At 45.7% G+C, this 12,843-nt stretch overlaps 1 protein-coding gene across 6 annotated transcripts in view; it reads left to right on the top strand.

Moving 5' to 3' along the window:
* caskin1 (CASK interacting protein 1) overlaps window positions 1-12,843 on the top strand; it is a 126,765-nt gene that overhangs the window by 57,003 nt on the left and 56,919 nt on the right. For 5 of the 6 annotated variants that reach the window (XM_015360283.2, XM_069180919.1, XM_015360286.2 and 2 more), the window contains exon 2: window positions 9,028-9,079. In XM_015360283.2, coding sequence (XP_015215769.2) covers window positions 9,028-9,079 — 52 coding nt within the window. Of the gene's footprint in view, window positions 1-21; window positions 664-9,027; window positions 9,080-12,843 lie in introns of those variants that run through there. The other variant, XM_069180921.1, reaches the window with a different exon arrangement.

Genomic DNA, 12,843 nt, shown 5'->3' with positions numbered 1-12,843 from the left:
AAGCTGGTATCCTGGACGGGGCTGGTGGCTTGGAGATTGCTGGTGTTGGAGTTGGCCATCGCTCCTGTCAGGGTCTTCCTGTTCTCTCAGAAGGAGGAAGACATTAGGTGCCAGCATGGCTCTGGACCCTGAGCTGCAGGAAACCGTGTGCAAATAGAGGACTCCTACAGCGTCTCCCAGTGTCTGTGAATTCTGCCCACTGGGTGCGGACGTGCTTTCGCGTCACATGGTCATAGGCGACACCCATTTGACCTAGTGGAGCTCAATAAGAAAAATATCCAGACCTCCGCAGGGAACAGAAGGCCACCTCTGTCTGGGCCAGGAGGGATCTGAACAAACATTAACCTGCTCTGCATGCCAGGAATGTGCGCTAGCATTCTGCTGCCAAAGGCCCTACGCACTTGTCTCATTTCCTCTCGAACAGTGTCAGCACAGCGGAACGATTCCACTTCACTAGAATAATCCGCGGCATCAGAAGAAAAGGAGCGGGACTGATCCCTTGTTAGTTTTCGGAGCCTGCTTTTGGGGACTTTGGTTTGCTTTCGTGGATAGACACGCATGCCCGTGGCCGTTCCTACACCAAACATGGAATTCCCTGCCAGCGTGGAAGCGCCTTGGATTTCCATCGGCTAATGGGAAACACCGCCATCTGTGGAGCCCAAGGTTGGTGTTTTCTGATTGGAGCAGTGCTGGGTAACGGGTGGAGGTGAGGCAGGGTCCCAGATGCAGTGCAATGAGGCTGACAGATGAGTCAATTCATTAAGAAAAAAAAAAAAGACGTGCACTACATTCTCAATGGTTCCTAGCAAGTCTGCAATATAACATCCTGGAGGAGTTTAGGCGATTCCTGTATTTCATTGTTTGGCCTATATGCAAAATTAAGGCCCGTACCGTACATTCTGCATTGTTGGGTTATACGTTTCTTAGTTACTGGGCTCTTTCACACAGTTCAATTCGATTTGATGGCATTTCGGCTGCCCCACTCAGAGACGATAAGTAATTTTGGCTGTGCACACATTAGGCGTTAAGTCACAGCATGCTTTTGACAAGCCAACACAATGAGACATTTGCATAACTCCAAATCATTGCAAGGTTTTCTCGACGGGAAAACAATTAAAGAATTGACACAGAATCAAACCCGAGGTGGAAGAAACTATTAAATATCTAGGGGGGCAGCTATTTAATATTTTAGCTGCCGCACAGCCCTAGAGCTGAACGTGCCGATTGTGAGCAGTTCAGTCTCCGAGGCTGCAGTTCTCTGCAGTTTTCACACCATAGAAGCGTCTATGCAGCGAGTCCTCCATGCTCAGCCTTCGAGCTTCGCCAAGGCTAATTAGAATTTTAATTGCAGACCTATTTAAACTCTATAAAGTCTAGGATATGTCAGCTCTCCTATTGTTTAGGTAATGGCTTTTCCAATGTGTACTTTGAGTACAAAGAACAGAACCTTGAAATGTTTCTATTCAGTGTTTAGTGAACAGGCTCCTGTCCCAAATCCAGCAGCAGTATATTACTGGGAGTCTGCGTCGACGAATACATCAGGGTGCTGGCCAGCCACCTGCCCTATCTGTTTCTCTCACTCGGTGTCTGACATGTACAATTCATTTGGGATCAATTTTCCTCGTGAGCTTTATTTGGAAATTAAATTGTTGGATCACTATATATACTGGATATAAGATATGAGGCTGAAAGCGAGTAGAGAAATGTTTATAAAATGAATATTTTAGTTGAAATTTGGATTCTGATTCTAGGAAAAATAGTTTCAAGAACTCTCTAAAGTGATCAGCAAGCTCTGCACATCTGCATGGTGGCTCATTGGTCTCACTTCCTTCCAGAGTACTGCAGTGCACCCAAGAGTGGGTGAGACTCTTTGCCTTCAGCATCTTCATTTCAGCCTGCCCAGCCAACCCTACGTCACACAGAAGCTGCAGCGCAGCTGTGGTTAGTTACAGGCAGTCTCCCATCATTAAAAGAGGAGGCTGAACTTCAGGACCCCAAGGGTGTCCTGTACAGTGCCAGTCCTGCTTATAGATTCTCCACCATTCTTCTCTTTCCTCTTCAGTGTTATATTATCAGTCTAATGCCAGGGATTTTGGCAGACAAGGTACTGAAATAACGCTTAACTAGACCTCACAAAATGTGCTGTTGTAATGAAACCGAGCAATGTCCATGCAATGATTTCTTCATTGCGAATTGCAAAATAATGAAAGGAATAAATAGGCTGAAGACACAGAGGCTGGCTTGATCCTGGAGCAAAAGTGCCAAGCTCTTGTTGTGAATACCCACTGCTGTCCAGGAGAGAACCAGGATCACTACACGTCATTTGGCTGTTTGGATTTGGATTGCTTTTTCACTGGAGATTGCTGTGATCGTAAGGATTTTCTTATCGTAAGGCTCGCCTGCGGCTTTTCACCTTATCAGTGTAGCTCATGTTCCATTTTTGCTGAATTCCCATTGCTCCTGCAGTGTAGTGCACGGTCTTTAAACTGTAAATAAAATCTGTATGACTTAGGCAAGGAGATAAGGGCTTAGGATGAGTAAAGGTGACCTTAGCAGTGACAGGAGATGTCCCGAGTGACTGATGGACAGTGGCTGTGAAGCTTGGCCTGGAATTGACCCATCTCTCACTAGAGAAGAAGCTTTCTCACTGCCAGCACGCATGGGGCAGTGACCCTGAGCACTGCTCAGCTCCTAGGTATGAAGTCAAACGGTTTTAACAGGCTAAACACAGACGGTAGGACAGGGCAAGAACAGAATGTTGGAACGATTTTTAAAAAATGCATCACATTAATTGCATTGCAGGCCTCCTGGTCGCTGGTGAATTTGGGGCAGAATGCAGTATATGGGCTGTTAATCCCCACCTTCAGGAACCCCTAGTAAACCTAGGAAATCATGTACAGATTCACTGATTGAGTGATTGGACGTGAAGGGGAATTCTTCAGGCTGAGCTCTGCCCTCTCGATCACAACGTCGCGTTTCTTAGATGCTACCTGGGAGGGGAAATACATTTCAGACTCGAATGGATAATCCTGAGAGAATCTCATTTTTCTCAGGCTCCCTCTGGGTCAGACTTGCCCTTTAATTATTCCTGAGCCCCCGCATCTCTTCCCACTGAGCTTGGTTTCAGGCCTGCTCCTTCCCTGCTTTTTTCACGCGCCTCCAGAACAAAGATGAAAATCACAGTCCACGGCAACCCCCGACACATACTTTTTGCACTCCTGCAGCAGTGTTCTCCTGGCTAGCGCAGTCTCCCTTTGGTGTGCCTTCTTTGATGACTGATTTCTCCTCAGTGTGTGTGTGTGTGTGTCAGCTCTCCCTCAGTCTCCCAGCAGTGTATTGACAAGCAGAACAGAAAGGGATAACTAATTTGGTTAGGAGAACGACACCTCCATCTTAAGGGAATAATTTGCAATACCATGGATCTGTATTCTGGTGAGTCGGGTTAATTATATTAGTCTCCTGCTCATAGAGGAGCTTCCATTATACACTGTACGATTCATATTTTTCAATGCATTAATTGAGCACCAAGGTTGCACCCCTTACACAGTGCACATTAACAAAGCCAGAATAGAAAAGGCTTGTGCCTCAGAAGTATTTATTGCAAATGGAAGGTCTTTGAGGTAAGACAGCAGTATTCCTGTGCCTCAGTCCTACATGTGTCTGATTGTCCCTGTTCTAATCCCTTCTCCAACAGCTGGCCCCGGTTCAAAAACCTGCTCAACCTTGAGGTAATGGTTTTTCACTGAAATGGGAGAAGACTCATGAACCAATGCACTGCCCCTTCCGTGTTACTGCTATAACCTCAGCTGCACTCACAGACTGGAGTCATAGTATTGGTTCCCAGAGTCATCAGGTCAGATGATTAGTCCAGCCAGAGCACTCCATTCAGTTCTATATTAGGAACTGGATCAAAAACGCATTTTATTTGCTTAATTAATTCTTTTCCCTAATTGACTTTGCTCCTTACGATCACTTAGGATCATTGGGTCAAGCTTGTCCTTCATTTGTTCCCCACAGCCCCTGTGTCTCTAAAAGCATTATCGTGCTTTTTCCTTTGCTCTTTCCTGAATGCATCTTAATTCATGGAGTATTACATTGAAGAGAATAAAAATGAAAAAAGCCCAACGACGCGTACTCCTGATTTATTTAACCAAATTCTTGCTGTCCAAACATTTCAGTATTTAATACAGATGATAGATTGATTAGACAGATGTTTAGAAAGGACTTGATCGGACTTCCTGGTACCCTCTTTATCATAGTTTTTGCTTTGCTCTTTCCTGAATCCGACTCGCCTGAGACCTGTGTCGATCCCTCTCTACAGTCTGAGATCCCTGTATACCTGCAAGCTGGCTCCCAGACACCCTGCTGCCCTTCCTTCGCACACTGTGACCTTGCTCACTGACGAGGTCACAGCCTGCGACCCGGAAGTGATAGGTCCATCACAAAGAGCAGCTGGCTTGTTTTCACACTCCACGTACCCTCGGATGATGGCTGATATTCCAGCAGATTGGCTACACTTTCGTCTGCACTCGGAGAACTAAAAGAATGCTTCTTAAACAATGTAATTTCTACATTAACTTTTCACCCAGTATTAGAAGTTCCTTCCCTGAATTTAAGGAATAGTTTCTAAAAAGAGATTAAATATCCATCTGATCACAACATCCCTACCTGTACAGTACCAGTACAACTGGCTGTTTCTGTCTGACTAATAGTAGGATCCTTAAGAGTGGCGTTTTTTCTTAAAGTCAATTTAGGAAGAGAATGCTGCACTGGCTCGTGTTAAGCAGCAATGTCATTGGCAGAGCCATTGGCAGTGTCAGCTTGAGTACAACACAGCACCTGAGACTCTCCAGCAATATAGGAAGGCTAATTAAAGTCTTTCCAGTAGCAGTGTTCCTCGCTGGGGGAGTATAGTCTTTCTGGCTTTAGCTAGACTCGAATCTATCATTTTCTTCAACAAGCGCCCTCTGATCCTCCAGGGATGGGCTCCTGTTCACTTCCGGAGGCGGATCAAGGGCAGGCCAGGAAGCTTCGTGACCGAGTGTGACATTTGTAAGTTGTTTGGGGGAAACAGTTGTCCAAACACATGGCGCAGACGGCAGGAGATGTTGTGAGCTCGTGAAATGTCACTTACCCGTCACGAAAGCGCTGCATTTAGGAAACCAAACATGCTGTAGCTTGGCTCTCTGTGGTCTGGCAGGCAACAGAAGGCATTCATTAGATTCTAACAGAGCAATCTCATGCTCTGCCAAAACCCACTTCTAAAGCATTGTGATTTCTTATTTAAAAGGTAACACACACACACACACCACTCCCAGCAGCTGATTATTGTGATCAGGATTAGGACACCTCAGCATGTGAAGATCATAGCTATTTTACAACAGCCTCTAGAATAGTTTTTTTAAGCAGCCACCCAGCAGCCTCTGTTGACAGCCCAGTTTGTTATGCTTGGTTTACCCAGAGGAATGCAGTTTTTCAGGCACGGGGATCGTGATGGTGATGAGCAGTGAAGCAGACTGACACAGAGCTGGGATCCAGGTTGTGCCCATGTGTTCAATATTAGCAGACGCTGCATGAACCTCTCAGGTCTGTGCTGAGTCATTTGAAGATGCTCTCCAGCATTTTAACTGCTAACAGATGGACTGAGTGAGGAGGGGGACAAAGTGATAACTGGTTCCCACTGAGCCCCAGACTGCTCACAATCGAGACTAAAGGGGGCAAATTTAATCAAGGAGTGAGAGAGGGTGACACGATGGAGATGCACTTTGAAAAATGACTGTTTAACTAGTCTTGCCTGCAATTAAGAAGATGATAAAGATTCTGGACAAACAGAACTGATACGTCCCAAGAGATCCAGTGATGGTGCCAAAGCAAGTAATGACTTTCAGTTTGAGGCCAAGAGGCACCTGCAGAATGTGTCACATGGGATCAGTAATTCCGGCATTGTTTTCTCCTGCCAAAACATAAGGTTCTCTGTGGTATTAATTTAATTACATTTCAGTAAATGCATGCCTCTCGCCCTGTGTGGATGTAATAGATTGGTCCTCTCCACTTGTAATCTGGCAAAGCATTCATATACTCTACTGTATAAGCCGTCTGAGCCGTGCTATGATACTGTCCTGCCCCTGTGATCTTTTGGCAGTGCATGTTTATAGCACAAGCAGCATGGCGATACGGCGGCTAGTCCTGTTCTCTTGGGTCTTGAGGTTAATTCTGGTGTAGGGTGCCATGCGTGTGGAATTTGTACGTTCATCTCATCTCTGCCTGTGTGCCCTGGCACAGGTGTCCTGTCGCGGGTGTACTGTAGTCCCACTTACTAATTAGACAGACTGCAGCCCACTTATATTCAACTGGTAACTGAAAATGCATGGAAGGATATTTAAAATCCGCCACTGGATTATAATGTACTGTTTTAACCTAGTGTACACATCTACGAGTTCAGTATGACATATTAAAGCCATTATGTTCATTGTACAGTATAATATATAATATAAAATAGTCATGTAATTTGCCAAACCGCTTTATACCATACGGTGTCACGAGAAGCCGGAGCCTACCCAGCAAGCAACAAGCGCAAGTGCAAGCCAATCATACATGGGGACAATTTGGAGGCCACAATAAAGGCCGTGGGGGGGAAATTTGGCCCGGACAGCGGGATAACTCCATACTCTTAGCGAGAAATGCCCGGGGATCTTTAATGACTCCTGAGAGTCAGGACATCGGTTTAATTTTTCATCACAAAGAAGACGCCCACTACATCATAGTGTCCCCGCCACTATACCAGGGCTTTAGGACCCACACAGACCACAGGGTGGGCGTCCCCCACTGGTCCCACTAACACCACTTCCAGCAGCAACTATCACTTCCCAGGAGTCTTCCATCCAGGGACTGACCAGGCTCAACCCTGCTTAGCTTCAGTGGGTAGACCATTGAGAGCAGCAAGGTAATATAGCTAAAATAGTATACTATACAATTCTGTAAAATGGAGCAGAAAATCAATCATCCTTACATATTTACTGTATGAGGATGCACTTTTAATAAGGAGATTTTGGAAAGTCTCTGACTCTTCTTCCCCGCCAGTTACTCCAGCAGGTCTTTTGCTCTGCTTTGTCACAGCAGTGCAGGCTCTCTCTCTGCTGCTGTTACTGCCCGGCTCTGCTGACAAGCTCCACGTTAGCACGCTGTCTAACTTTCCTCTGGAAGGAAACCCACAGAGGTCAGAGTGAAACGATGCAGATCTGCCTTTCTTAAGTGTTCTGTCACCCTGCCCAAAGACACAGCAGCCCAAATCTCTCTCTCTCTTTCCTTTGCTTTGTTTCCCTGGTTGACATGAGGACACGCTGTTGCTCAGCACAGATGTTCCCCGTGGCCCAGTATCAGCTGGTTGGAGACAATCTGACAGATCCCAGTAAAAAAAAATATATATATATATCTCTGCACAGAGAGTGAATTTGCTCAGCAAGGAAGATTTTAACTCCTGGAAATAAGTGCTCTCGTAATGTCTCTCGAGTTCATACAGGATGTAGACTCCTTTGGCTGAAATTGGGGCATCTAAGAGATCTGACACCCCCATCTCAAAATTCGTGCATTTTTTCACGAGGTATTTTCCTGTATTCTAGTATGTCTGAAAATGGCTTCACTTTAGGAAATGTGGGCACGGCAAGCCTGAAAAATCAAGACCGACATGTCAATTTGGATATCTAAATTGAGCAATCCATTCTATCTCATCCTCCTACAAGTCAATCCACAGACTTCCCCTCTCAAGCCAAGAATCCTAAGTGACACATCCCTTTTTAACATACAGTAGTCTGTCCTATAACCTGGTAAAAGCAAGACAGTATCCTGTAAAGCACAGCAACATTATGGTAAAATCATGGTACTCATTAGGGGAATATAAGGTAGTGGAAAGTGAATTCACAGCTCAAAAGTAAATATATGAACACGTTATAAAACGCAAGGAAAACTGCAAAATCACAGCATAGTGAATTTCATGATGGTGTACTTTCTAAACCACTAGATCAATCAGAGGCTTATCCACAGCAGAGGAATCATCCCAGATTTCTATCCCAGTGCAGAAAGAAGGAAAGATCTGTAGGGGGGAAAAAAAATAAATCACTGATCAATTAATAAAATCAAGATAAATTCATCCCCAGCAGTAGAGGAGTGTTTTTTTCTGCTGTAGGAGTTGAAAAGGAATGCAACATCAGGTTTCCTTTTATATGAAAGCTTTTAAAGGTTCAGCAGAATGTCAATAACGAACTGTTCTCCATAAGAGTAGTTCTGAAATATGACAAGATGAGCATTACAGGTTCAAGGGAATTCATGCCTAAAGTCTGCTGTTGCTCTTCTGCTCTGCTGTGCTGTCAGTGTGTCGTCATTAATATTTAGCATGGGTTGCCAGAGTGAACGGATGTTTACAGGGCAAGGCTGGGATCCTCAGCTATGCAGCTCTGCCCTCTGGGATGATTTCAGGTTATGAGTCCTAGATTCAGTATTCTCCATTTTTTCCAGTCTGGTGATTCCTGGCAGAGCACAGTGTTCAGCTGTAGGACATGGGGCAGGGACACTCAGTACAGCTGCACCCACTGCGCTCACTCCCTCTCTCACTCCACTGTCACTGGCCCCGATCCCTCCTACTTCTCTGTATCAGCTGCTGGCTGCTGGAGAAAGCCTGTCCACATCTGGAGCTGATTCACACAGCAGACTGGCGCACTTCATGCTGCATGTGATAACTTGGCCATCACTCCTGTTCTCCAGCGCGCCTTGTTTTTCCTGGCTCCTGCCCTGCGGAGGTTGTTTTTCTAGCCTGTTCACCGCGAGCGCCTCACACCTACACACGCACGACCACTTTTGGCCTTCTGGGGCCTGGTGGCACCAGCGAGCAACTTCGGTAGCTCAGAGATTCCCCACCTCCTCTTCCTGAGCCGCACAGAACTACAGCTGCAGGACTTGCATCTAAGGAACACCCACAGCTCAGCCAGGAGGTAGCAGGGCTTATGTACTGATGACCTGTTTTCTTTCTTCCAGAATTGCTGGGTTCTGCCAAGAGAGTCAATGTGAACTTTCAGGACACAGATGGGTAAGTGAGATACACAGAATCTACAGTATATGTTCAGCTTTAGAGCAGATCCTAAACTGAGGTCCCGATTACTTGGTCATTAAAGATCTCAAGACACTGTAGCCCACTGTTTAGTAAGGGCAGATGTGTCAGCCTTGATGTATTGACTACATTCTAGTGTGGTCTTGCACAAATCTGTCTTCCTTAAAGCTCCTCTGGAATTCAGGTAATGCAGTCACTTCTCTACCTGAGCTGCTGACACAGAACGACTGTCACCGACGTGGGTACTGCAGATCACTTGTAGATGAAGCAGGACCCCTCCTATGTGTATAGAGCATTAGGATCCTTTTGGAAAGCACTATATAAATTCAAGGATTTATTCTTTGAAACTATTGTGATTGCGTGCTGTTTAAAATGTATATATTGCAATACAGGAAGTGCGCTCAGCTCCTATGCCCTCCCCAGGCCTGCTTCAATAATACAGGGTATTGTAGTAGAAAGCAGAGGTGGAAGAGCTAGTGATGTGATCCCTGTCTTGCGTCGAAATGCAATGCACCAAGTTCAAACACAGTGTCACCTGAGGTCAGTGCCTCTCTGTGCTCTGCCTCGCTGCTCATTAACACAAACCACATACTGCATTAAGCCGTTTCCAAGAGATGTTTATCACAGCTTCATTAAGTATTGAACAGCAAGGAAGTTCCCTTCTTTAGAAGGACCAGTCAGGAAATAGAGCAGTTTTCCGAGAGTGTCCGTGCCCGATTCACATGCCTCTATACTGGAAGGACGGATTGACGTGATCCGGTAGAAATTTCTGTAATGCTAGACTGAAACAGTATATAAATGCAAATGGCCTTTCCATGTTCAATTTTAATACAGTTTCATACGAAATAAGTGATACTCGAATCTAATGTTGGGAAACTGCCCAAAAGGAACATGTTTTTAAGAGATGTCATTGCCACAAAAGACAGCTGTATGGCCCAAATCTGCAAAAAAAACTGACAGAAGCAATGGATTTTGTAGAAGCTGGTTAGCAAGCCTTTTGTGTTTTACCTCACAGATCTCAGTTCTGAATGGACTTGGACAGTGGGTCTTCTCTGAGCTAAGTCCACTGCCCTCAGCTCTCCGCCCACACAAGTCATCCCAGATCATTAGAGGCCTTTTTAAAAAAAAAAAATCGCCATCCTGATCTCCTGAATTAAACATTCAAAGATGCATAATCCTGTGCACCCATTGCTGGGACTTTTCAGAAAACAAACGTGTGTCCAGTTTTGCACTCTGGTGAGGACACCCGTCTTGATGCATTTCCTACAGAGAGGTAATGGTCCTGCAGTAGCTTTGCCTTTAGAAAGGGTCTTTTTTTCAGGAGGAGCAATGCATCCGTAAGGCTTGTCCTTTTTATCTATGCTGGAGCTTTGCATGCTGTGGCTTTGCCTGGGTAAGATGAGCACAGCAGTAGCAGACAGTCTGAGACCGATCCGATCAGGACAGAGGTCTGCTGCACTTCAGGGACCATCTCAAGTGTCAGGGCCAAGGCACAGGCCAGCACAGAAACAAGCTCGCTGCAAAATGTCCAGCAGGACAGATACACAAATCCTCTGGGATTTAGAGGCCATGATCTGCACAGCTTCCTACAAATTATCCTGCCAGACCCATCCAGGAATTATTTTTCCAGTAGTGTGAGCTCTTCACTGAGGGATTGCAGTCGGAGTCCTCTGGCTTACAATGGCTAATTTTGTGGGTCTGTATACGGTCACAAGTGTGGAGCTTTTTCATGAAAGATGTTGAGGAAGCTCACTCTGGGTGTGGATAATTGAACAAATACTACCCAGGTGTATAAATGACTGCCTGCTCATGGATAATATGGTTCTTTTATGTGCCTTTTATCACAGCACAAATTGCTTTTTTGTGGTTAATTTTCAGGGGGCAGGAAGAGGCTTGCAGATTGCATGTAGTTACAGGACAGAGTCATTAATTACAATGCACATCCGTGCTGGTATGACAGTGAGGCATTGTGATCCTGACACAGCTCTGTTGCATTGGCGCTGACTAACCCAACAAGAGCAGCAAAACTCATTTGCTGGGCTGCAGTGCGCGTGCAACGAAGCTTTGTGTAATGTTTTGATCTCTCTCATCCTACGCTCTGACAGACCGCTGCATGGAAACGGACATTACACTCATGGCAAGCACTCGGCCTTAAGGATTCAAGATTATTTTTTTTCCCCCCCACAATCCAGATTGTTACGTGACATGAGGTGAATCCTGCCTTGCACCCAGTGCTTGCTGGGATAGGCTCTGGCCCCCTTGCAACCCTGAACTGGATGTTGCGGTTAGACAAAGGATAGAGGTATTGTTAGAATAACAAGCATAGTGTCAACCCTGACATCCTTCCGTTTACCTTGGAGGGGGAAACAGCATTAGTACTGTAACGTGAGGTTGCCAAAGGGACTCCAGGTCAGTGGTATTTGGAAAATTCCACTTTAATACCCTGGACTGTTCAAAGGGCTGAATTGAGAAGCGAGGTACAGGTTCTACTTTTTTTTAGGGCCTGGAACAACATCTGGGAACATGTTTCTGTGCTCATAGCTTAGGATACCCAAAGAGGGTGGTGCCCTGAGGTTACCAGGGAAACCAGCAGTCCCACCCCCATCTCCCCTCCCAAAGGACTGGGCTTTCATCTCCAGGGTTAGGAATTCCAAACCCAGGGTGTCTCCTTGCCTGATGTGCTGGTGGGCAAAATGGTGCCCAATACAGTATTTTCCACTACCAGGAACAGCCATACATGACCTGAGTAAAAGTTTATCACAATACTGAGAGACTGGCTGTGTTTTACTCAAACCAAGTATTTTTTCCTGAATTTTAACATGGCATTTCACAGTTTGTCTAGATCTTATTCTATATTTCAAATGGGACAAAAGTACTTTGTGTGCCCATCTAGTACTCTGAGGTAACACTCCAGGCTTGGCTGGTTACCAGCTAAACACCGAACCCAGTACCCATTTGTGAAAGATCCCCCTTCCTGATAGCGTGGCAAGGAATTTTCTATACAATGCCAGATTTCCCATTAGGGCCTACGAAGGAGGGAGACACTAGTGAGTAACAAAACGAGCTGAAATATGCTTGCAATTGACTCGGTGCTCCAAATCAATTACCATACACTACCTAGCAGCTGATCTAGAAGCTAGAAGCATTAAAGTGATGGCCACTTGACTCGCTCCATCAATCACGTGGTTTAGCATGAGAATAATTTAAAGTGCATCACGTCAATTGACGTAATTCAGTTGGCATTTGCCCCTCCTTTGGCACACTTCAGAGTGAAAGTGCCTGGAGCCTACAAACACTAAACTCCAGCCCTGGGTCTACATGAACCATAACTGTACGATTCCCCCTGACAGCAGTGGCAAGAGCCTCTCTCGGTTGATTCTGGTTGGCCAGGTGCGCTCATTAACCGTCTTCTTGTTTACCGGCGTCCTGACCCAGAAAACAACCGAGGCTGCTGCCAATATCACCCAACTATGAGCTTTCTGCGATTTGTTGTGCAAGAAGACCTCTCTAACCGCCATCTTTTTTCCATTAAAGGCTCACTATTCTTCTTAACTGTGAAGGTCTGGGTAAAAGACCGCTGGTGCCTGCCTCAGGGACTGCTTTTATAGGGCGCCAGAGATTCCAGGTGCAGCCAATTCAGTGATTTCCTGGTGAGAATTTGAAGAATGCAGCTCACCTAAATGAGATGAACCCGCCCCTTGGAGATTCACCCGTGCTCCCAACACCAACACTGCTACACCATA

The sequence above is a fragment of the Lepisosteus oculatus genome, chromosome 19 (assembly GCF_040954835.1).
Source record: "Lepisosteus oculatus isolate fLepOcu1 chromosome 19, fLepOcu1.hap2, whole genome shotgun sequence".
Taxonomy (NCBI): domain Eukaryota; kingdom Metazoa; phylum Chordata; class Actinopteri; order Semionotiformes; family Lepisosteidae; genus Lepisosteus; species Lepisosteus oculatus.
The sequence above is the reverse complement of the archived record's forward strand: the minus strand, read 5'-3'. Positions and strand labels throughout refer to the sequence as shown.